Here is a 22,144-nt window from a genome sequence, read left to right as displayed (position 1 = left end):
TCTTTATGTCCTTCCGGGACAGTTTTCTTAGGTGCACAACTCACCTTCACAACAGAGGCACTGCTTCACTGAGCCTGCAGGGAGCTGTTCTGAGTTACTCAGGTACTTGCACAGTGCCCACCGTGCCAACGGGGCATCCCAGGAAAGTCTCCTGCTGCTGCTGCTGCCTCTGACCTTCCACAAAGCAGATTGAGTCTTGTTTCTCTTTCCTGTGCTGCATGTTAGACTAGAAATTACAAGTCAGAGAAGTGCACATCACCCTCAGAACACAGAATGGGAGGCTACTGTGAATTCTTAATTCCTGTTGGATTTTGTTCCACAGTTCAGGCTCAAAATGCAGTTTCAAACACCCAAAAGCCTTTTCCCTCTCTTTTCTCCCAAGGGAGTGGAGCTGAGTTGCCCCATCTCAGACTATGAAGTTCAAAGCATGGCATTAGCCCCTTGAAATGTGGCCTTAAGAGCTTGGTTTCTTTCACTTTAAAACAAACTCAGTGACTATTTTGGAAACAAACAGTATGGATTTTCCTGGGTGTTGGTTTGTTCCCAGTAGTTTGGAGACTATTCTTCAATGCAGCAGCTGCTGCTTGCACAAGAGGAGTCTTTCTTGATGGGCCAGCAGCAGGACCCACCCAAGGCTTTATAGTCCAAGACAGTTCAGGGGAGTTATTAACTTAAACAAAAACTACCTTTGTTTCCAAGGCATGTCCAACATAAGCATGACTCCGGCAGAACACAGGGCATAAACTGACAGGGTGCTACAAGATTAGAATTCTGCCCAAGAGGATTTTCTAACTCCAGTAGGCATCAATGTCTTAATGAGAAGGCACTGCATTTGAAGAGAGAAAAGCCTTCCTTCCTGGGGTGAGGAGCTGTGAATCATTGGCCATTTCAGCAGCAATTTGTCTGGATACAGGCTGAATTAGTTTTTTTTTTAAATAAAATTATTTACAAGCAAACTTTCTACAAAATAAACTTCTTCCTATAAAAACTGTGTTAGTAGTCTCTTCTTTCTGTGTGCCACTGTTTGTTTTCCTGATTAGTAGATCCATCTTTCCTGACCACATTTGACCAAGAAAGATACTCTCATGTTCATGCATACACAGATGTAGTAATTTTGATCCAACCCCACTCAAAGCAGGTCTTAGTAGACCAGGTTTCTCAGGCCCTTCTCCAATCAAAATCGAGGCATTTTAACAGGGACCTTAGGGAAAATCAAGCCCTGAGTGACGGAATTTAACGTTGGCTTACTTTTGTACAGAGAGGGTACATAAAAGGTAATTTTCTGTGGGAGACAGTTGTAGTTACAAAGGCATTGGCAGTTTCTCTCCCAAAGTCAGTTTCATTTTGTGTATTTCCACACCAGCTCTACAGACATCATATCCAAATTCAGCAGATGGCAAGGCCCAACGTGTGGTTCTGAATAATCTTCAGCAAAACGCACACCTGCCAAAAATGCATAGAGAATTAGGTACTCCGTGGTCTGTGCTTCTTCACTGCATGTGTCCCTGCTGGAGTAACTTCATTTCCACAGACTGTCTGTCCTGACAGCTTTGGGAGAATCCACCCCATCAGCCAGTTTATCCATGCACCTACAGGCTAAGGGTCAGCAGCATCAGTGTCCCTTCCCATGACTTCGTTCTTCATGGCAAGCTAGGAATGCCACGTTCCCAGCTGTACAATGACAGTGATTTTTAAATGTTGATGAAGAGTTACATTTTATTGTTCTGTTGTTAAGCCTCTGGGCAGCTGTGCCTACTTTCTCGTAGAATTTCTGCCTTGGAGTCCAGTGTTCCTGGACAGAAACCACATCTACAAATGGTCTTTTCAGCAAGCTGGTCCAGTTCAGACATCTGTTTTGGTTTGTATTTTACAAATATGTGTGTGAATATTAACATGCAGCACCTAACTGTGCTTTTTTGGGGGACTGTGTACTGCTCAGATAAACACGTAATAAACAGTTAAATGTCTTCCTTTATAGAAGCCAGTTGTTTGCCTTCTTGCTTTTTTAAAAACAAAATGTCAACAGAAAGGCATGGAGACCAGTGTCATTACAGCATATACCTTCATGTCCTGTTACAGCTGTTTCTCACAGCCCAGGAAAGTTGTCACAGGCAGCTCAATTTAAAGTTGTATCCTTCTTTGCTGTACCCACTATTGAAATTACTGCAAAGATCTGTGTTTTGGTAACAGTAGTGTTGTGTGCTCCTCGCCTGTTTTTCATTCCAAGTCACGACGTTTGTTGCAGCCCAGCTTTAAGTTGCACAGAATGTAGAACAAAGCAAACCCTCCCTTGTGCGATCCCCTTGGTGGGCCTGGGTCTGCTCTGCCCAACACCTCCCAGCCCCCCCGATGTACATGTCTGCAGACACTGCTGTGGAGCCAAACACACAGGGGCATTTCTTCCAGAGGGGTTAAACAGCCAGGCTCTTCACATTGAGGGTGAGGGCTGTAGGTGACTGGGGAAAACAAATCACTTAATAAACAATACCTCTGATTAGATAGGGATGAACAAGCTGGACTTTGAGACAGTTAAGCAAGACTGCAGAGTACAGAAAACAGGAAACATCCAGCATGGTGGGGAGAGGTGGGTAGGAGGCAGACTCCACTCTGCTCCAGCCTGCTCAGATTAGACTTTAACCCCATCACGCAGGCAGCAGCCTCTTGGGGCAACAGAGCCAGGTGTTTTTCATGTGGATGCATATTATTCTTGGACATCCTTCCAACTCCCAATGTTTTTTTCCATTGCAATCGATTTTACAGGTCTGACCACATCCAAATATAGTACTTAATTTACTTAAGTGCAGAGAGAAGCTGTAAGTTTTAAATTTTTCTCATGGCAAACACATCGTCTCTGAAGTTGCTTAAACCATGTCTTTCTTTTTCATCATTCTTTTTGAGGTGTATACTACAATTTATCTCTTCCCATTTACTTATTTTTTTATAGAAAATGCTAGTTCATTTGAGTAGTTAAAGGCAAAACATTACCAGAATTATACTGCTAGAAACAGACAGTAAAAATCACAATCTGGAAAACCATAAGCAATTAAAATATTTTTATCTGTTGTCTTTAAAACAGGCTTTCTGTTTATATTAATATACTTTATCCAGCAAGACTTCACCTAAAACTGAAATGCACAACTGTCAGATCCTTTGACAACAAGGCTGGGTACAACAAGGACAGCAATTAAATTAACTTCTACTACAAAAATCCAGTACGTACATTGTCAAATTCCAAAAAGTAGACCCACAAATTAAGAACTAAGTAATAACCCATGCCACATGTGAATACAGTTTTCAATGGTCCTTAATATTTTTACATGCATACTTCTGTCCACTTTTGTACGGCCATTTCAGTTCAAAACAGAGACAAAATTTTGACACCAGCAACATCTCCAAGCCATTCAAATAGAAAATTCACTTACGTTGTGCCACATTTTTGAGAGGAAGTGCTAGACACTTGTGTTTTAACCTTACCAATCTCCATTATAGCTAGCTACCACCTTCTGTTTCAGTGCTATAAAAGGCACAATAATGAACATTTAAGCTCTGTAACTAGTTATGCATCTTGTTTGCAGTGATGTTTCAAACACAGGTATGAAGTTTTTTATATTGCAAGACAGTTTATATCAGCTCTTTCATGAACACATAAACAAGCCATAACCTGTGCAGAAAACCCTCGGTCACTGCATGTAGTTAGATAGGTATTTAAGCAATCAATTCTCAGACATCCAGAACACAAAAGCAGCTAGTAACCCTTTCTCTAATAAAAGATTACACTCTTCACTAAAAAAGTGTATCAGCAATCACGGCAAAAGTCTGCATAATCATTTTTAAGAATACAAAAAACTGAGAGTAATTGTTCTTTGGTGCAACTGACCTCCCTTCTTGTTCACCCTATCCTTATCCTTTCCTGGCATCTTTGTCCTATGTCTTTCTCCCCATGCCAGAGGCACAGGGGGATGAGGAACCCTAGGGATGCAGAGGAGAGATGGTTCTGCCTCTGAATCTGAATTCCTACTGGGAACCCTGCCTTCATGGCCATGGGAGAGGTGTGAGAGTTGCCAGTTCTGAGTTCAAACACTACCTCTGTGAGAAAGAATTACAGTTTGGATAATACACCAATTTTGCCATGGAATAGTTACTGCAGGCAGTGATTTTGTACTTTTTATGGGCCAGGTTAGTTGTTTGGTTAAATGCAAGTGCACTGCATTCCCCTCATGATGCAAGCTTTTTCCTCTTATTATTATTTAAGAAATGATACTACTATAACTTATTTTTTAGAAGTACAAGTACTCCCAAAGTATCATTATGTGTGGTAGAAATATACTCTTTTCCAGTGTCATTTTAATATCACTGTTATTTCTGCACAGTATGGGTCTGCATACTAACACCTTACAGTGACATAATGTGCCATGATTTCTCATTCCATATTCCTGCCTGAAAAGGCTCCCACTTCTAAATTAAGTGAAAAAGTTAAGCATCATGTCCATTCACTTTTTTATCTCCTCTGTCCTCTGTGACGACAGTAAGTCTCTGTGAGGACCTGTAATCCTAGTGCTTGGATTGCTGGATTGAAGGGTTAGAAAGCCTAGAAAGGCTCATAACAGCAAGCATCCACCTGTAAATACTTTTATATACTTCTGAAAGAGTTAAGAATGCAAGCTGGGCTGCAGGGGATTATTTAAAGTGGTATCTAAGTGTCTGACACTGCTTTTTTTCAAGAAGACTCCCACAGATTTTCTGTAATAGCCTGTCAGACCATATCACAGCCAACACTGGGAAAAAAACACTTCCAAGTACTTCCCTCCTGTGTCAGCTTCTAGCCAAACCAGGAACAACAGGACCCAAACTCTGGTTTTGAAGAAGAAGACCACCAGTATGACACCTTCTTGGTCTCAAGAGGGTCTTAGATAATGTATGTCATTAAAAATATTTGTAATCTATCTTAGATGCCTCTGTTGTGGTGGAGAAACTTTAACACAGCATGGGGTTTGTCTTTCTGAGGATGGGAGAAACGGAATGTAAAGCAAACACTGTAAAGCAGGGAAGGCTTTATGTCCATGTTATGTGCCACAGCACCCTTCAGCAAGAAAAAGCAAAACAGCATGGGTCAGGAAGGGCAACGTGCAAGAAAACAGAGGAACACAGGCACAAGGCCTTCGACTGGATGGCGCTCTCAGCTCTTGCAGAGGTTTCTCTGCTGACTGTCAGGCTGGCAGCTTCCTGAGATTTCCTACAAGCACTGACCTTGGCATGCAGAGGCACAAGAGAGGCTCAAGGACAAAGTGAGGAAGTGCCCTAGGGAGGACAGTATTGCAGAGAGAGAAATCAGGTGTCTCACCCTGTCCATGTGGAGGCCAGAGGGGTCACTGCATGAGCCAAACAAACGGAGAAACGACGTCATTCTTCAGGCAAACACTGGGTCTTTGTGGTAAAAACGTGCCAATGTCCAAGGTTGCAGAGGGTGTTGCTCCTGAGTGTATGATGTTTGTCCAGCAGTGCCTGTGCTGTCCTTCCCTCCAGGAGTACTGGTCTGCAGGATGGGGAGAAAGAAAATAAAGCAAATAATCAAGTCTATGGGTCTGGACTTGGTGAATGGCTGTTGTGTGGATTCATATAAACTGCAGTGCTGGTACACTGCTTGTACAGCATCAGTATTTTTCACTGAAAAACTTTGCTAAGCAACACAGAAGTCTGTATGTCGCTGCAATATGGGTGGGCATGTCAGTGGGATTTGGGTGGGAAAATCTGGTTTGCAGCTGTGCACCTCCATGTGGGCATGTCTGGTCTGACAACCATTTTTTTCACATGTACACTGTGTTACAGGACATCAGAACTTGCTCTTTCATTAAACCTGACACTGTAGCATCACATTTTGCCTTTCCATATACCAACTGGAAAAGGAAAATATGTTTCCATGCTAGACTTTCCAGTGAGGAAAAGCAGTGTAACTCTTAGGAAGCCACTGAAATGATACCATGATATCTCATGCCAGTTAAGGATCTGTTGCATTGTTCCTGCATTTTATTTTCTCCTCTTTCTTCCTGCAGTTTCCCAAGTATAAGCTTTCAGAAGATCTAACCCTAAATGATAAAGTTGTGCCCAAGATACCTGTAAGCAATTTCCGTGGTTTCTCTTGTAGTTCTTTTTCATCTGCTTTAGAAAGAGAAGGAATAGTTTGAAATAACTGGAAAACATCTGTTTCACTGCATGAATGGCCTCATATATGCAGGGGAGGGGAAAGGGGAGGAACAGCAGGAGCATGACCAGGTCCCATTGGAGGTGCGTGGTGGTGGTCTGATAGCCAATGACTGACCTTGAGCAGTGACACCTCCCTGGACAGCTTGCGGAGGAGGAGGGACAATGAAGGAGTGAAGGGGGAGGGGAAAAAAAAAAGCCCCACCAAGAATTTTATAAAAGTTAGTGATTAGAAGGACCCGGTCTCTTTGCCTGCAAACATCACACCAGAAGCTTGTAGCAGCAGAGCCACTGCCCACAAACAAGTAAGCATAATAATTTAATTTCTAAACTGTAAAGCTGGTATATATATCAGCCACTGAGACCTGGTATGTTTATCTACAGTGGGCTTGGGAAGTTGTTTTTGGTTTTAATTTTTTTGTTTCAGGAACAGCTTGTGAGAAATAAGCGTTCAGCCATTCTGCAGTGGTCTTCCAAAGTGATCCATTTGCTGCTAACACTGGCTTTCTAACTTAGCTTAGTCACTTGGAACTCCTGGAGTGAGTGGATCCTTCGTCTAAGGGGACCAGAACAATAACATACCCGCATTGCTTTCTGTCGCTTTGTTTTGTGTTTGTTTTTGCTTGTGGTGTACACTAATTTCTGTTTTGCAAGGAGAACAGAGCATGACTGGAGAAGGCAGCTGGTCCTGACAGACATCAGTGCCGACAGCAGCGCAATTACCTGTGTTTGTCGGGCAGCTTCTTCTGAAGCATTAGTGCAGTGGTGCGGATAAGATTCTCTGGCAGGGGGGTGCAAGGTCTGCAGTGCAGGAAAACAAAACTCTTGCATTAGGCTGTAACCTTTCAAGCTGTGAACAGCCAGAATACAAAATTGCTCAACCAGCTCAAATCCTCACTGAGTCTGTGATCCTCCATCACTTTCTCAACTATCCCATGTGCTTACCCAAAACTATTTAGCCCACCTGAGACTCTCATCACTGCTTCCCCCAACCTACCCTGGTGGCAATACAAGACTTGAATTCTCATGCAAGTCTTAACAGCAATTATTCACCTTCCCTGAGAAAAGTCTAGCCCTGAAAGAGAAGTAGCTTCTCCCTATTAACACTTGCTTCCAAGAAACCATCTTCTTGCCACCTCAGCCACATCTAGCCATTCTGAGTGCTCTGCACTGACTGCAGAGCACAGGTCTCTGAATACATAACCTCCTTGCATAGTTGCTAGGGAAATGAAATAGGGATACATTTGCTCATGGCTTGAGTGTAGCTCTGAGGCTAACATGGGAATCAGGACAGGGAACTTCAGATCTGCAGCTCCACCTGGGACAGGGTGTTGAATCAAGGTCTCTAGACAGAACAGGAAGATGGTAAAACAACTCAGAGAGCAAAAAATCCCAAGCAATTTACCTTCACATATGTCCCAAAGGACCTATGGAGGTGGTGACATTAGTATGCCAATCAAAAACATCTGTCCCTTTTCCTAGGTGACAGAAGTCTGAGCATCTATTTTTGTCCCATACTGTTGAGACTTTTTAGAACACAGAAATGAAAACATTTTACTAACTCAAAACCTTCATCTTGGTACAATGATGGGAGAAACATCCTGTTCTTTCCTGAAGGCTCCTTCATAGCTAGTGGAGTCACCACTTCCACCTTGACTCCCTGAAGCAGGTACTCACAGAGAGTCACAGGGTAATTCAGGCTGAAAGGGACAGAGGAGGTCTGCAGTCCAACCACCCCCTGCCCAAAGCAGGCTTAGACACGAGGTCAGACCAAGGTGCTCAGGGCTTTATTCAGGTGGGTCTTGGCAACCTCCAAGGATGGAGACACTGCAGCCTTTTTTGTCAATCTGCTACATTGCTTGGCTGTCCTAGCAGTGAAAAAAATTTCTTCATATTCAGTCTGAATCTTCTTAGTTTCAGCTTGTGCCTGTTGTCTCTCACTGTCCCACCACAGCCTCTGTGAAGAGCCCAGCTCTGCCTCTTCGATCACACTCTGTAGGTACTGAGGGCTGCTGAGAGGTGCCCCTGAAGCTATCGCTGCTTGAGGCTGAACTAGACCCAGCCCTGCAGGCTTCTCCTCACAGAGCAAGTGCTGCAGCCACTGACCTTCTTGGTAGCATCTGTTGAACTAATACAGTCTGTCAGTGTTTTTCCTGTACTGCAGGGGCCTAACACTGGATGCAGAACCCAGATGTTACCTACAGACTGCTGAGCCAAGGGGGATCACCCCTGTCCTCCCCTGGCTCTCCTGGCCAGACCCCTGCTCACACAAGTTCTTGAGCCCTTGCTGCTGGGCCCCTATTCAGCTTGCTGCCTGACAGGGCCTTCAGCCACCCCCAAAGACCTGTTCCCTCATCCCAGCAGTCCTGGGGGAATGGCTGCCAGGGCTCTGCACCCCACACGATGTCTGGGCATTTGTCTTGGCTGGACTGCATGGTGCTCCTGTTGGCCTCTTCCCACCCCCACATCTAGGCTCCTCTGGATGGCTGCCCATCAATCAGGCATATGAAGTAGTCCTGCCAGCTGTGTGTCTTCTGCCAACTAGATAAGAATGTGCTCTGTCAGCAGGACAGGGCCAGGCTTGCCCAGCCGTTCATACCCATCTGTTTTCACCACGCCCAAGGAACCAGACTTATTTAGAAACAGCTTTTTAACGGAGCTCCACAGAGAAGTGAGGCCAGTAACCACAGATATCAACTGCAGTGAGAATACAAGGTGCCTAACTCATTGTCTACCTCTTCTAAGCATACAAGCGCAAAAGAGAAGTAAATTCAATGTGTACATGCAGTAGACTGTACATGTCTACTGTGTACATGCAGTAGACTAAATTTTTGAATACTTTTCATTGTCCCTACCAACTGTATTTATCTGTTTGTACGTTCAGCTGCTTCTTCTTCAAACCCTGTTCTTTGGAAGCAGAATCTCTTGTGTTCAGAGTTTGTATTGTCAACTGTCAGAGATGGTGCTAAAGGGCTGTGTTTACTAGTAATTGAAAAGGAAGAAGCTACATGTGTGTGATACAAACTGTTATTTAAAACTTTGGTCCTGTACTTCTGGAATCAATTTTATAAAAGAAGGCAGTGAGGAGACCCAAGAGAAAAACTTAGAGATTCTGATCCAGTCTTTTCCCACCTGCAAGCCAGGACTCAGGTGAGATTTAAAGTAAGATTAGAAGATGCCAGTCGCTTGGGGTGCTTGGAAAGAAAAGATGCCACGGATGTATTAAAGTTTCTAAGATGATTGGAAGCGAAATGTAACAGTGTTCCTTCTCCTATTCATCTTGACTCTGCTCTTTGGTTCTCACTATTAATATTAACAGGATGCAGTGCTTGTGCTGCCATCACGCATTTCCCCTCAGCGCTTCTTCTTTTATGGCAGCTGAGAAAAACACGAGATTTCAGCATTACAGTATTTACTTTTACAACTGTGCTGTCCCCACACCCCCACCTCCTGCTGGCCACAGGCCGGGGGCTGAACAAAGAAATTTGTGTGCTTAAGGAGCTGTTGAAGCCTGACAAGCACTCTAGGTAGCTACAAAGCTGGGGGGGTTGTGCAGTTTTATTCTTTTGAGGGCTTTTTTAATTCTACTTAAAAAAAATATATAAGCAGATACTATAGAGGGAATGCATTGTATTCATACAATGTAAAATCAATGTGAAATCACTTGAGCTTATGACACTTAGCCCACAGCCTAAAATGGGTAAATAAAAATGAAGTTTCTTGAAAAATCTTCATGGTGGGACAACTCCCAGTTACTGAGATCATAGATCATTAGAACTTTTTTTCTTCCTGGAAAAGTTGTCAAATTAAACAGATAAATCAGAGTAAGACAAATAGGCTTTGTTCGAAGAATGAAATGAGCTGTGCAGCTGTGGCAGCCTTTTTCTCAGGAGCTGTGAGGTGATATATCCAGCTCTTTAAGAAGGGGCATTAACACTTCTGTGGATGTGCTGGGAGCTTACTCTTTACAAGGCAGCTGTGTGAAATGTTACTGAAGTGTAAGGCTTCTCCACTCCTCTTCTGCCTGCTCCCCTGCTCAGAGCAGGACCTTACAGCAGAGACACCCTTTCTGAAGGCAGACATGAAGATTCCCAGAGATTATGATTCACATGAAAGTACCACAGAAAAAGAAAATCCTGAATCAAGGGTACTAGAACATTCTGCACCTTTAAGCTATTATAAGGTTTACAGTTGTTCTTTTGCCCTCATTTCTTCACCATTTCAGCTAGAAACACTGTACCTTTTATTCGTCCCTGTAGCTCAGCCGGGTAGCTGGGAACCACTCACTATGGCCTTAAAGATCATTCTGAGGAGACTTTGGGCAAACCTCCACCTGCTTCTTCACACTCAATGAGATAATTTGCTGTCTTCCAATTCATCACTCTGAAACTACACTTTGTTGTTTCAGTCTCTCTGAGTACTCAATTGGAACAGCATTATTCACTGTATTTCGTATTTTGAAAATACTGGTATTTCTGTATTTTGAAAATTTGCCTTGCAGGCTGGTTTTGAGTGATAAGTGTCTCCTTGTTATCTTTAGACAAACACTGGGAACAAGTGAGATAGAGCAGACATTAGTCTCATTGTTTGTTGCATTGCTGGAAAGAAAGTGTACCCATCATAACACGACTGCAGCGACCAGTGATCTTGCATTCCAGCCAGCTGGATTCAAAGTTACCTGGATACACCTCCTGGTGCTGTAACACAGCTCCAAACTGCAGCTCTAAAAACCCACCCCTGATTCAGCAATTCATTAGCTTTGACCTTGGAAAGATCACATTCTTGCCAGAGCACAATTTTCCAGTCTTGTCCACAGAGACTCTGAACTACTGGAGCAATTCCTTATAGTTTTGCATAACCACTTACTTAACAGTAGTGTGGTTTTAACTGAGGTGCTCATCACCAAACTATTATTACAGTAATCATAATAACAAGCCAATTTCCTCTTTCTAAGACATATCCAACACAGAAAGCAGGTGAGGGATAAGGAAAGTTGTAGTTGAACTTAAGTAGCTATTAAGCAGCATAAAGCACAGATTTTCAAATTCTTCTGGGTGATCTGAAAACGCCAAGAGCTGAGCGTGATGGAGCTGTGATCACCACAGTAGAATGATGGTTCCCAGAGTTCTGACCACAGCCTGGCATACAGAGAAAGGTAAGCCTGTTTCACCAGGACCACAGCAAGAAGGTATTTCAGTCCTTTGAAAAGCAGGGAACTCCCCCTAATTTCACACAATCTTCATCCTGCACTCCTTCAACTTCCCTCTAGACCTAAAATGACTCACTGTGGTAAGCTGCATGTGAAAAATTCCAGCCTCAGCTCACAAAGAGGTAAAGCAGACATCTGGACACTGCATCTGACTGATCTGTACTGGCAGACAATGCCATTTGAATGTTGCAGGATAACATTACCAGTACCAAAGTACCTTCAGCTATGAATCAGGTATAGCTGTTACCATACTCTGATGGCACCGCTGCCAGAAAATCTTGGCACCCTTTGACATGCTATACAGAACTCTGTACCCTATCATGAGTAACAGACAGACTCTTTGTTGTTTCTCCCCATTATGCCCTTCAGCAGAGAGGATAAGACAAGGATTCCCTGGCAACACAGCATCTGTGTGCAGGGAAATAAGAAGTTGGACTTGGCTGCCTACATATTTATATGGGGCAAAATATTTTCTGGCCATCTCTGATGAAATGGGAAGTGGCATGTTCTCACTCCTCTCTCAGGCAGCGTGTGGGGATAGAAAATGCAAACACTATACAGAGGCCTGGCCTTTTGGAGGGGAACATGATATTTGAGATCTTTTATGTTGTTTTAATTAATCACCTTCTGGATTTACCACCCACTGATGAAAATACAGGTGTTGCTTTAACTATTCCATATGATAAACTGAAGGAAGAGAGTTTTTCTGTTTCAGACTAACAGGCTTATACACTCAAGAAAGTAACTTGCGCTATTCAGATGATCAGAGAAACTGTAATTTAATGCCATATAACCAAAACTTTAGTAAGACCAAGAATTTTGTCATATCAAGACAGAACCCAGATTTCAGGCGCTGGATATTTACAGCTGGTAAGCCTCTGCCACAGCTGAAAAGGTAGAAATGAGGGGTGAATTCTCCTAAGAGCCCAGGTCTTCTGCAGAGGAAGCAATGCATTACAGTTCTGAAGGCAGCCATAGGGAGGAGAATTACAAACCAAGGCAAAAGGTTGGTGATGGAAAGTCAACCAGACACAGCAGCAAATACTGCCAACACAGGCCGGAAATAGAAAAGGGCAGTGCTAGGAAATGTGTAAAGATAAGCAGTGGAATAACTGGCATTCAACTGATGGGAACCAAAAAGTCTGCAGAGTCAGCAATTTGCATACTTGTTACTTGGTGCATGTTTTTATGACAGACTAACCTTCCTTATTTTCTGAGCAAATCCAGGTAAATTGAAGAGTCTTTCCCACTTTGGTTCTAGACGGATGTGGCAGGACGTGTGTCCTTCATTTCTCTCTAGTTTTTCCACCCACACCAAGCCTAGAAGAATTCTAATGGATTTCTGGTCATATACCTATGATAACATGGACCACACAAGCACCAAGAGCCCTGCGCTGGGAATGCGTCATGTCATTGGTTCACAGTCTCCCCCAGCTTGTAACAGTGATTCTCTCCCACAGATAAGTCAACATGACCCACCAGTTCCCAGCACTGTCTCCAGAGCAGAAGAAAGCTCTTTCAGACACTGCTCAGCGGATTGTGGCTTCAGGAAAGGGGATCCTAGCTGCAGATGAATCAGTCGGTGAGTTCTGGACATCAATCAGTTAGCAGTACCCAAGATGTTTTTTCCTTTCAGTTTTGCTTCATATTTGAAATCAGTGGAGTAGATGAAAAACACTTAGAAACTCTTGTCTGAGCAGAAACAATTCAGCCAGGCAGGGCTGCAGCTATAAAAACAAAAGCTTACAAACTATGGGTTGAGAAGGGAAGTTCTGAACTGAAGCCCCAGTTCATTGCTACTTACTGGGACCAGGAGGCCAGCCAAGCCTAGAAACCTTTGTCTGGCCCTTGTCTACCTCACTAGGTACCATGGGGAACAGGCTGCAGAGGATCAATGTGGAGAACACGGAGGAGAACCGCCGAGCTTTTAGAGAGATCCTCTTCTCTTCGGACACTTCCATCAACCAGAGTATTGGGGGCGTGATCCTCTTCCATGAGACCCTCTATCAGAAAGACAGCAATGGAAAGCCATTCCCAGCACTCATCAAGGAAAAAGGCATTGTGGTGGGAATTAAGGTGGGTATCTGTATGTGTGTATGTGCCTGGCTGGCACCATAATCCAAACACAATTTCCAGAGAAAATGATGTTTGGGATGTTTGGGGCTGCACTCTCTCCTAAAGAACGCTCCCCCCCCATCTCCTTCCCCCCTCTCCCCCCCCCCCCCTCCTCTCCCTCCCCCCTCTCCCTCCCCCCCCCCCCTTTTTGTCCTGGGTTTTAAAATTCTCTGCATTGATTTTGTGCAACTAACTAGACACACATTTGCACTAGATGCTGGAACTTTTCATACACCAACTCCCATCTACTCACCATTCACTGCAAATAAGTCTCTCCATGCAGTAACCTAAATCCAGTTCTTTCCACATCTAACAGAGTTCTTGAGCCATTGCCTGCAGGCATCTACATACACATTGCCCCTCCCTTACCCAGTTCACTCCTTTTTCTTCCCCTTTGCTCTAACATTTCCTTCCTTTGCACCCTGAGCATGCTAAGGTCCATACTCTACTCACAGTCAGCCTTCAAAGACAGACTAGACATGGGTAGAAGATAAGAATGAGACTGATTCCCACCTTTCTGTAACCCTTCCTGTTTTTCTGACCTCCACAGCTGGATAAAGGCACAGCACCTCTAGCAGGGACAAATGGAGAAACTACCATCCAAGGTAAGGAGAGATCTAAGGAGCCTAAGCTAAGGCCCAGCAAAAGCCATAGGGTGACTCACCTGAGACGCAGCCTTGGCTGGAGTCATGGGACTTTGCAGAGTTCTGTGCTGAAGAGCAGCTCTCAGTGAAGCACTGTTCTCCCTCTGCAGGGCTGGATGGGCTGGCTGAACGCTGTGCCCAGTACAAAAAAGATGGTGCTGACTTTGCTAAGTGGCGTGCAGTGCTGAAGATCACCAGCACAACACCCTCTCAGCTTGCCATCCAGGAGAATGCCAACACGTTGGCGCGCTATGCCAGCATCTGCCAGCAGGTACCTCCCCTCCAGCAACCTCTCCTGAGATGCTGCTGCCCCTTCTCACTGTTCCCTAGCATGTGATAACATGCTAGGTAGTTCGAAAGGAGAATCCCCGTGAGGGTTTTGGGGAAGACAAGGAGGAAGGGCAGTGCAGCATAAAGGAATGCCACTAAACTCAGGGCAAACAACAAGAACAGTTTTACTTCCATAGCTCTAAAGAATCCCCTGTCTTTCTTTTCCTAGCATGGCTTGGTGCCCATTGTGGAGCCAGAAATCCTGCCTGATGGAGACCATGATCTCCAGCGCTGTCAGTATGTCACAGAGAAGGTAAGAGATTCCTCCCTCTGTCCTCCCCCTCACAAATCAGCAGCTAAACTTTGTGCAGTTTGTGCTCACAGATCTCAAAGAAGTTTGATCAAAAATGTACTTCATAACTGCATCACAAAAATCAGCTGCTCCTAGGCAAATAGCAAACTAATAGAAAATCCAAGAGTATTTTCCATGTGTTTGGATTTTTATTTCAATGGCAATATAAGCACTCTCAATCTCAAGAAGAGGTATCAGGACCAAACCCAATTACCTCAATTTCAGTACCTCAGTTGGCAAGGACAAATCCTGTAAATATGAACAATTGTATTATTGGTCATCTCAAAAGCAGTGGGGTCTCCACAACTGCAATCCCGGAGATAAATTTCATGAGGAAGCAAAGTTCAACTAGATCTTGCTGCAGTACCAAAGAATAAACTGTCTTTCCACAGCAGGCTGAGGTGAAGATCTGAGCAGAGGTCTGTATTCATTCCTCCTGTTTTCAAGGTTCTGGCTGCTGTCTACAAGGCTTTGAATGATCACCACGTGTACCTGGAAGGGACACTGCTGAAACCCAACATGGTGACGGCTGGGCATTCCTGCTCCAAGAAGTACACCCCTCAGGATATAGCCATAGCAACTGTCACTACTCTCCTCCGCACCGTTCCTGCTGCTGTTCCTGGTGATTCCTGATTCACTCCTATCTCTTCATTCCCACTCTCTCTCCCACCTCTGACATGTCTGCTCCTCTGGCACCTAAAGGTGAGGGACTGAGGTAGCTGGAACACTCTGTTTCTAAGCCTTGAAACCTCTGTCTTACAGGAATTTGCTTCCTGTCTGGAGGTCAGAGTGAAGAGGAGGCTTCTGTCAACCTGAATGCCATGAATCAGTCCCCTCTCCCTAAGCCTTGGAAACTGACCTTTTCCTACGGGAGAGCCCTGCAAGCCTCTGCCCTGGCTGCGTGGTTGGGCAAAACCGAGAACAAGAAGGCTGCACAGGAGGCCTTCCGCAAGCGGGCACAGGTACGAGGCTTCCCCCCAGCACAGAGAAGAGCTGCTCTCCGTGAAGGGACACATGTTGTCACCTCCCTAAGGCTCCTCTTGATCCCACCTCTCCTGGCATTTCATGTTCACCAGGGGCGTTACTCCGTTATTTCTGCCTTGCTTGGTCGTTCTTTACTCCCTCTGGTTGTTCTTTCCACATCTGCCTTTCTTACTCCATGCTGATTGTTTCCCCCTCTTTTTTTTTTTCCCTTTTCAGATTAACAGTTTGGCTTGCAGGGGACAGTATGTCCTGTCTGGGAAGACTGACACAGCTGCCACACAGTCACTGTTCACTGCCAGCTACACCTACTGAAAGTGCAGGAACCTTCCTTCCTCCTGTCTCTTCTCACGTGGTGGAAGATGTTCAGAAATGAAAGAAAAACATAGAAATCTAATTTCCCTTACCCTACACCACAATGGAGATAAAATGGATTAGCTTCCTCTCCACCCTTCACTCCCACAATTTACCAAGGGGATATTCTTGTTTCATTTGCACATTGCAAGGAAAGGGAATTCTTTCCAAACACCAAACAACAGCTGCCAATGAATCATGAACCCACTCTCCCTCAATTTGAAACTCAGTCCCTGAAATAGCAGCCAGATTCAGTAGTTCCCTAGCAATTCAAGTAGCTACCTTTGCCCATTACCCCATTTTGCAGCCATAATCCTGAATTATAAAACCTGCATATTCAATCATGTCAATAAAACAGTAATTGAAAACTAATCTCTCCCTCACAACTCTTTTTGTTTTGTGTAAACTTTACAGTATCTTTCAGTAGTCTTTGCAAAGATTAAGTCACCAAGTGTTACAGCTGGTGAGCTTGGGAAACACTGAGGATATCAAAGGGAAATAACCCAGTACTGACACAGCTGGAGAGGTTAATCCTACCAACAGAAGTCTGGCAGACACAAAAAAACCACTTGGAAGATGTACACAGCAAGCAGTGCTCGGGACACAGGCCACAGACAGACAACGCTACCTTCAAAACATCTCATGTCTCTGGAGAACCATCGCCGGTGAGATGAGGCTGCCACACACTGTGTTAGGCTTGCACAGGTTGAGTCAGGGCTGCCCTTACAAATCACCATTACACGCTGAGCAGGGGAAAGCCCGGCAGTCCGACTGCACCCTCACCGACTGCAACTCCGCAGTCGGTGAGCGAGCTCCTCACCCGAGGGAAGCTAATCCCAAGCTGAGCTGCAAAGGCGTGCAGGCGGAGGCAAAGAAGAAGGAGAAACTCTCCATATCGGTTCCACGAGCACGTTTATCACAAATGAAAACTCCAGGGACGAAGAGCAGGTTTAACAGAGGGTCAAGGGGTTTTATACTCAGGGAAGAAAGGTGGGGACAAGGGTAACAGCCAGCCAGGTACAGCGATAGGCGTGGGGTTAGCAAGGAGGTACCCAATGGGAGTGACTTGTGGGAGGGGTCTACAACGGGAGGCCAATGGGGTGTCGAGTAGGGGGGAACTTTCTAGAACCTATGAATAAGCATATTGAATATGGCTATTTATTAATAGTTACATAGTCAACATCTAACGCATAAAACAGGAAGAGAAAACGTGAACCAACCAACATCAAATAATCAAATTAGGAGAACAAAGGCTTGTGGGGCCATAACTACGGAGATGCTACACATCAGTACCTCGCCACCAGGACATGGGGTGCTGTGGGTCAGTGGATGTGGCTACAGCCACATGCACAGCAAAAAGGGTTGCCCTTACAAATCATCTTTACAGTGGCATTTTACACAATAATTAGCAAAACCATGTAGGAAGGCATCTTAGTGTACTTGTTGTGTAGCTTGTATAATGAGGCTGATGTTGCGAACCAGCAGTCTGACCTTTGGCACGTTGCTGTGTCCCTGTTAAAGGCATGAGCTTTGTTAGCTAAAGCACAGTCAGATGGCTGCCATGAAAAAAGGCATAAATGGCAAAAACAGCAGGCCAAGGTTATATAAGAATATTTGCCTGGCTACGTGCTACACCAATCAACTCACGAGACCTTGGAGCAGCTCCCTAAACAGCCAGGGCCAGGCAACCCAGAGGACCCCATGTTCTTTCAAGGTCATCCCTCTCTGCTGGCTGCTCCTCTTGGCCACAGGGACTCTCTGCTCCTGCCAACAAATACAGGGAAAACAGGCAAAGTCACTGCCCTGTAACCACCTCCCCGTGTCCCCTGCCTTAGTAACCAGTGTGTCACAGAGGCAATAAATAAATAGCCAAAAGCCTTCATGTGGATCCAGTCACTGCATAATTAAGGCCTGCATTTAGTCTCTCCTGACAATGAACGAAGAGCAAGTGGTTTGCCAAAAAACACTCCAGAGGCTGATGCTGGTGTCAGGAATAACACCTCTTTCCTGGTTCAGCTGTGGTCCTCTGGGTCTCCATGTACCTGCATTCAGTGAAATCTCTGCTCCTGATGAGCAGCATCCTACTGATACTCTGATCTAAGATCGATCTCAGAATTGTTTGCATTGGAAGTGACCTTAAAAATAATATTTTTCCAACTCATCCAGTTCCAACCACCCTGCCATGGGCAGGGACACCTTCCACTAGACCAGGTTGCTCAAAGCCCTGTACAACCTGGCCTTGATCAGTTCCAGGGATGGGACATCTAGAGCTTCTCTAGGCAAGTGTGCCAGGACCTCACTGCTCTCACAGTAAAGAATTTATTTCAAATATTTACTCTTCCCTTTTCTAGGTTAAAACTGTCCCCCCTTGTCCTGTCACTATCTGTCTGCGTAGAAAGTCCCTCTCACTCTTTTTTATAAGCAAGCATCAGCATCACGATTGTTTTTCCCTATTTATAAATTATAGTAAACAAAGGAATTAATGTTCATTGACTACAAGTTACCTAGTTTTTATAATAATTAGTAGTCTGCTGTTGGGTAGTGATTGTCTCACTTCTCATGGTGATTAGCCTGCATGCTCAGTCTTTCTCTTCTTTTCAGTCAGTGGTTTCTTGAGTGGGTGGCCGTCATCTGCCCCTGCTGGAATTACCTTTACCCCACTGGAGCTGATTCAGCACGGTTGCTGCGTTGGCTTTATTAGTTTGTTCCTTGTCTAGGGGGTTCTGCCAAATGTCCTTGTGCCCATAAAATCTGCATTCTTTGTGTCCACCATCAGTGCTACGTCCTTTTTCCCAAGCCTTGCTAACCTCCCCTAGCTCACAGACCACGGAAGCCTGTCAAGGCCTACACCTCAACAAGGCCATTCTGACAAGAAGTGTGTTGCATTTCCAACACCTGGGCATCACTTAGAGCTTGTTGGCTACTTTCTGTTACGCGTACAAAATATCCCTTCCTGTCGATTAGGCCTGAAAGAACACAGAGGCCAAACATCAAAGAACATCCTTCCCGAAGGAAATTTTCACACATTCCGCGTTTCCCGGCAAGGGCGGGTGGGGGGTTGAGGGGCGGACTACATTTCCCGTGAGGCTTTGCGGGGCGCGACGGAAATGCGTCACTCGCGGTGGCCGCGGGAAGGCGCCCGGCGCGCCTCCAGCATGGCGGCACTGCGGGCGCTGCGGGCGGCGAGGCAGCGGCTGCCGGGGCTCGGCCCGGCGGGGCTCAGGGCGTTCTGGGGCGGCCGCAGGTACCCGCAGGGCACGAGCTGGGGGTGGCTTCTGGCCTTGTCCGCATGCTGGGCCTTCACCGGGCCGTGGCCCTCTGGAGGTCACTTAGCCGGACACCCCCTGAGCAAGTCCCTCAGGATTTGTCCAGGCGGCTTTGGAATGCCCTTAGGGAAGGAGACTCCACAGGTTCAGCAAGCGCCCACGAGGTGCACTGCTGGCGGGCGGGTGCAGTGGTGTAGGGTTGGAGCCTTTAGTGCTGTTACTGCTTTTATTACGAGTGGGAAAAGAGGGATTTCACAGGAATGAAAAATAATTCCTCTCTTAACATTTTACGTGAAACCACGCGTGCGTTGTTGACTGAGTTGTGGCAGATGAGAAAGTCAAATTTTTTACTTAAAACTGGTGATGATGTTTTTTTACAGGTGGGCACTGATTTTCTTCTGTAGTAGTGGTTATTTTCTGTTGTGGTTTTTATCCACAGCAAATTAGAACATGGAGCTGTAACAGGAAACAAGTAATTAGTCGGGTTAAAGTGCTGTTTTCACTCAGACCAGTGAAATAAGGTGAGTGGGTGGGTGACTGCCTTGCAGAGGCAGCCTGTGTGGTGAGCAGCACTTGGGGAAAGCCAAACCCTGCCTGGGCACTTCTGTTCCTCATGGACAATGGACCTGCTGTGTCCATGGGATGTGTGAACTGTCTGGACTGAGTCTGATTTAAATCACCATGAATACAAATGTGCTCTGACTCTGTCTTGAGTAGCCCAGAGGCTGAAAATGTTTCTGTTCCGGTGCCAGCAGGAAGGAGGAGAAAGACGTGGAAGCAGACGGAGCAGCTCCTGAGAAGGAGGAGAGGAGTGAGCGCAGCCTGATCTGCCCCCCGGCGCGCAGCCGGAGCTACCTCCCTCCCGAGAACCTGCGGACCTGCCTCGAGTCCCACGTCAGGGAGGTCTTTGGGCCGTGTGTCCCCGAGGACTGGCAGCAGACTCCCTTGAGGGAGACCAGGCTGAAGCATCGCCTGCTGGCCCAGCTGGCCGCAGAGCTGGGCCACGCTGTGCCCAACTCGCGGCTGCACCAGCTGCGCCGCGCCGGGGACGTGCTGGGTTTCTATCGCACCCCCGTGAAGGACGGGACCAAGTTCGATGAACTCGCGGCCGCAGAGCTTCCCCCGAACCTGAAAATCATCTGGCAGCAGTGAGTCCCCGTGGAGCGTCCCCGTGCCTGGCTTGTGCTGCAGGGCAGCAGCAGAGCCCTCCCGCTGGGGTGAGGTCTGTGAATTTCACTAATAAAGGTTCACTGAAATCTCTTCACCCCGTAATGGTGAAGTCTCCAACAGCCCTATAAAATCAGCTGCCATCGAGGCATCTTGTTGAATTCTCCAATGTCTGTTAAGGGCCCCATCTTTTAAGTTCTTTGGATGTTAGTTTTTCTTACAAGTTGGCTGTGTGTTTAATTGTTCTTCCTGTCTTTAACTGATGATGCAGGTCTGCTTTTAATCAGGAGGCAAGCAGGGAAGTCAGGAGGACAAGAAAATAAATGCAACAGTGTGAGAAATGCATGGTACTTTATGAGTGTTTTCTATGACAGAAATTGTTTCCACTGAGATTGAGAGTCTGTGTGTGATCTTTCTGGGAATAGTCCAAAAATGTCCTGGTTGTAGCACTCTGTGCCCTGAACCCTTGCTCCCCTGCTTTCTTTCAGCGTGTAGATGCCTGAAGCGCACTTAGGCACTGCTGCATTTGTGTGTTACAGTGCTCAGTTTCTTAACTGAGCAACTTCTCAAGTGCTGCTTTCTTCTCAAAAGCTCTGAAGAAATTGAAGGAACCCTTTATTTTCTCCTTTTGACTCTTGGAGAATTACAGAACAGTGTGAGTGTACACCTACATGTTCCACTGCAGGGTGAACTGGGGTAAGTGAACGTGGAAAGCTGAATGTTCACAAATCCCTCCCATGTAGCTTATAGGAAACCACAGCTTGACAAATGGCTGACTCTTGTCAGCTTCTTGGCTTCAAAGGCTATTTGGGAGCAATGAATTGGAAGTTATTTTTTCATGAAATTATGTCTTCCCATCAGAAACAGAGATACTTGCACCTCCTTGTTTCCTCTTAACACTCATCATCTAAGAAAACACTTTCAGTGGTAGGTGCACTTCGTGCTCATTCCCCCTTCTGTGTCTCTCCCAGGATGTAACTTTGACAGCTCATGTAACGTGATCAGAACAGAGTGAAAAGCTGGACTGGGAATTAGGACAGGCAAGAAAGGAGCTCAGCAGCAGCTTGTCTTGTGTTTTGCTGTCTGAGTTGAGTCAAATTGCCATTTGCCTGATCTCAGACATATCAGTCCCTTGGAAGTGCAGACCTCATGCTTCCATCAGCACAGGCAGCTGCAGGGACTGGACTACAAGGGAAGAGGATCAGACATGGGCATTGGAGATGCAAAACATTTAACTGCTTGTAACAAGCTGAAAAAGCAGAAATCTGAAATGACCTCAAAGTCTTGCACACAGTGCCTGTGCTGTGGAAGGGCAAGGCTTCTAGGTGCTTAATCACTTTATCCCTGGGCTTTCAAAGGTTTGTCACTTCAACTGAATTGAATTATAAACAAATAAATAAACATCCATGCATCTTTGTTTGTTTTAGGCCAAACCAGTAGTGAAGATCTGAAGAAAGTGTGAAAAAGCTAGCTTGGGAGGGTATTTCTTAAAATGATTCAGAACAGATTTTTCCCTCTGGAGTTTTGATTACAGCTGTAGTGAGGGACCCAGAACACTTACCAAAAGCTCCTTATGGTCACAGAAAGC

General features: G+C 45.5%; 2 protein-coding genes across 4 annotated transcripts; both read left to right on the top strand.

The window, feature by feature from the left end:
• The first annotated feature begins 6,401 nt into the window (after positions 1-6,401).
• Positions 6,402-16,495, top strand: ALDOB (aldolase, fructose-bisphosphate B). Its single transcript, XM_048290711.1, has 9 exons — positions 6,402-6,503; positions 12,868-12,989; positions 13,272-13,483; positions 14,073-14,127; positions 14,277-14,437; positions 14,666-14,749; positions 15,236-15,410; positions 15,551-15,750; positions 15,989-16,495. Exons 2-9 carry the CDS (start codon positions 12,878-12,880, stop codon positions 16,082-16,084), a joined length of 1,095 nt encoding a protein of 364 aa, XP_048146668.1. The 5' UTR covers positions 6,402-6,503; positions 12,868-12,877; the 3' UTR covers positions 16,085-16,495.
• Positions 16,496-19,221: 2,726 nt separating this feature from the next.
• On the top strand, positions 19,222-20,897 carry LOC125319491 (39S ribosomal protein L50, mitochondrial-like). 3 transcript variants are annotated; one of them, XM_048290720.1, is made up of 2 exons: positions 19,222-19,367; positions 20,145-20,897. In XM_048290720.1, the coding sequence occupies exons 1-2, from the start codon at positions 19,231-19,233 to the stop codon at positions 20,539-20,541; spliced, it is 534 nt and encodes a 177-aa protein (XP_048146677.1). In that variant the 5' UTR covers positions 19,222-19,230; the 3' UTR covers positions 20,542-20,897. The 3 variants fall into 3 exon arrangements, 2 of the variants coding, with proteins under 2 accessions (XP_048146677.1, XP_048146676.1); XM_048290719.1 differs by having other exon boundaries at positions 20,142-20,897; XR_007200753.1 differs by lacking the exon at positions 19,222-19,367 and adding an exon at positions 19,376-19,910 and having other exon boundaries at positions 20,145-20,236.
• The last annotated feature ends 1,247 nt before the right edge of the window (positions 20,898-22,144 follow it).

This window comes from Corvus hawaiiensis, chromosome Z (assembly GCF_020740725.1).
Source record: "Corvus hawaiiensis isolate bCorHaw1 chromosome Z, bCorHaw1.pri.cur, whole genome shotgun sequence".
In the NCBI taxonomy this organism is placed as follows: Eukaryota; Metazoa; Chordata; class Aves; order Passeriformes; family Corvidae; genus Corvus; species Corvus hawaiiensis.
The sequence above is the reverse complement of the archived record's forward strand: the minus strand, read 5'-3'. Positions and strand labels throughout refer to the sequence as shown.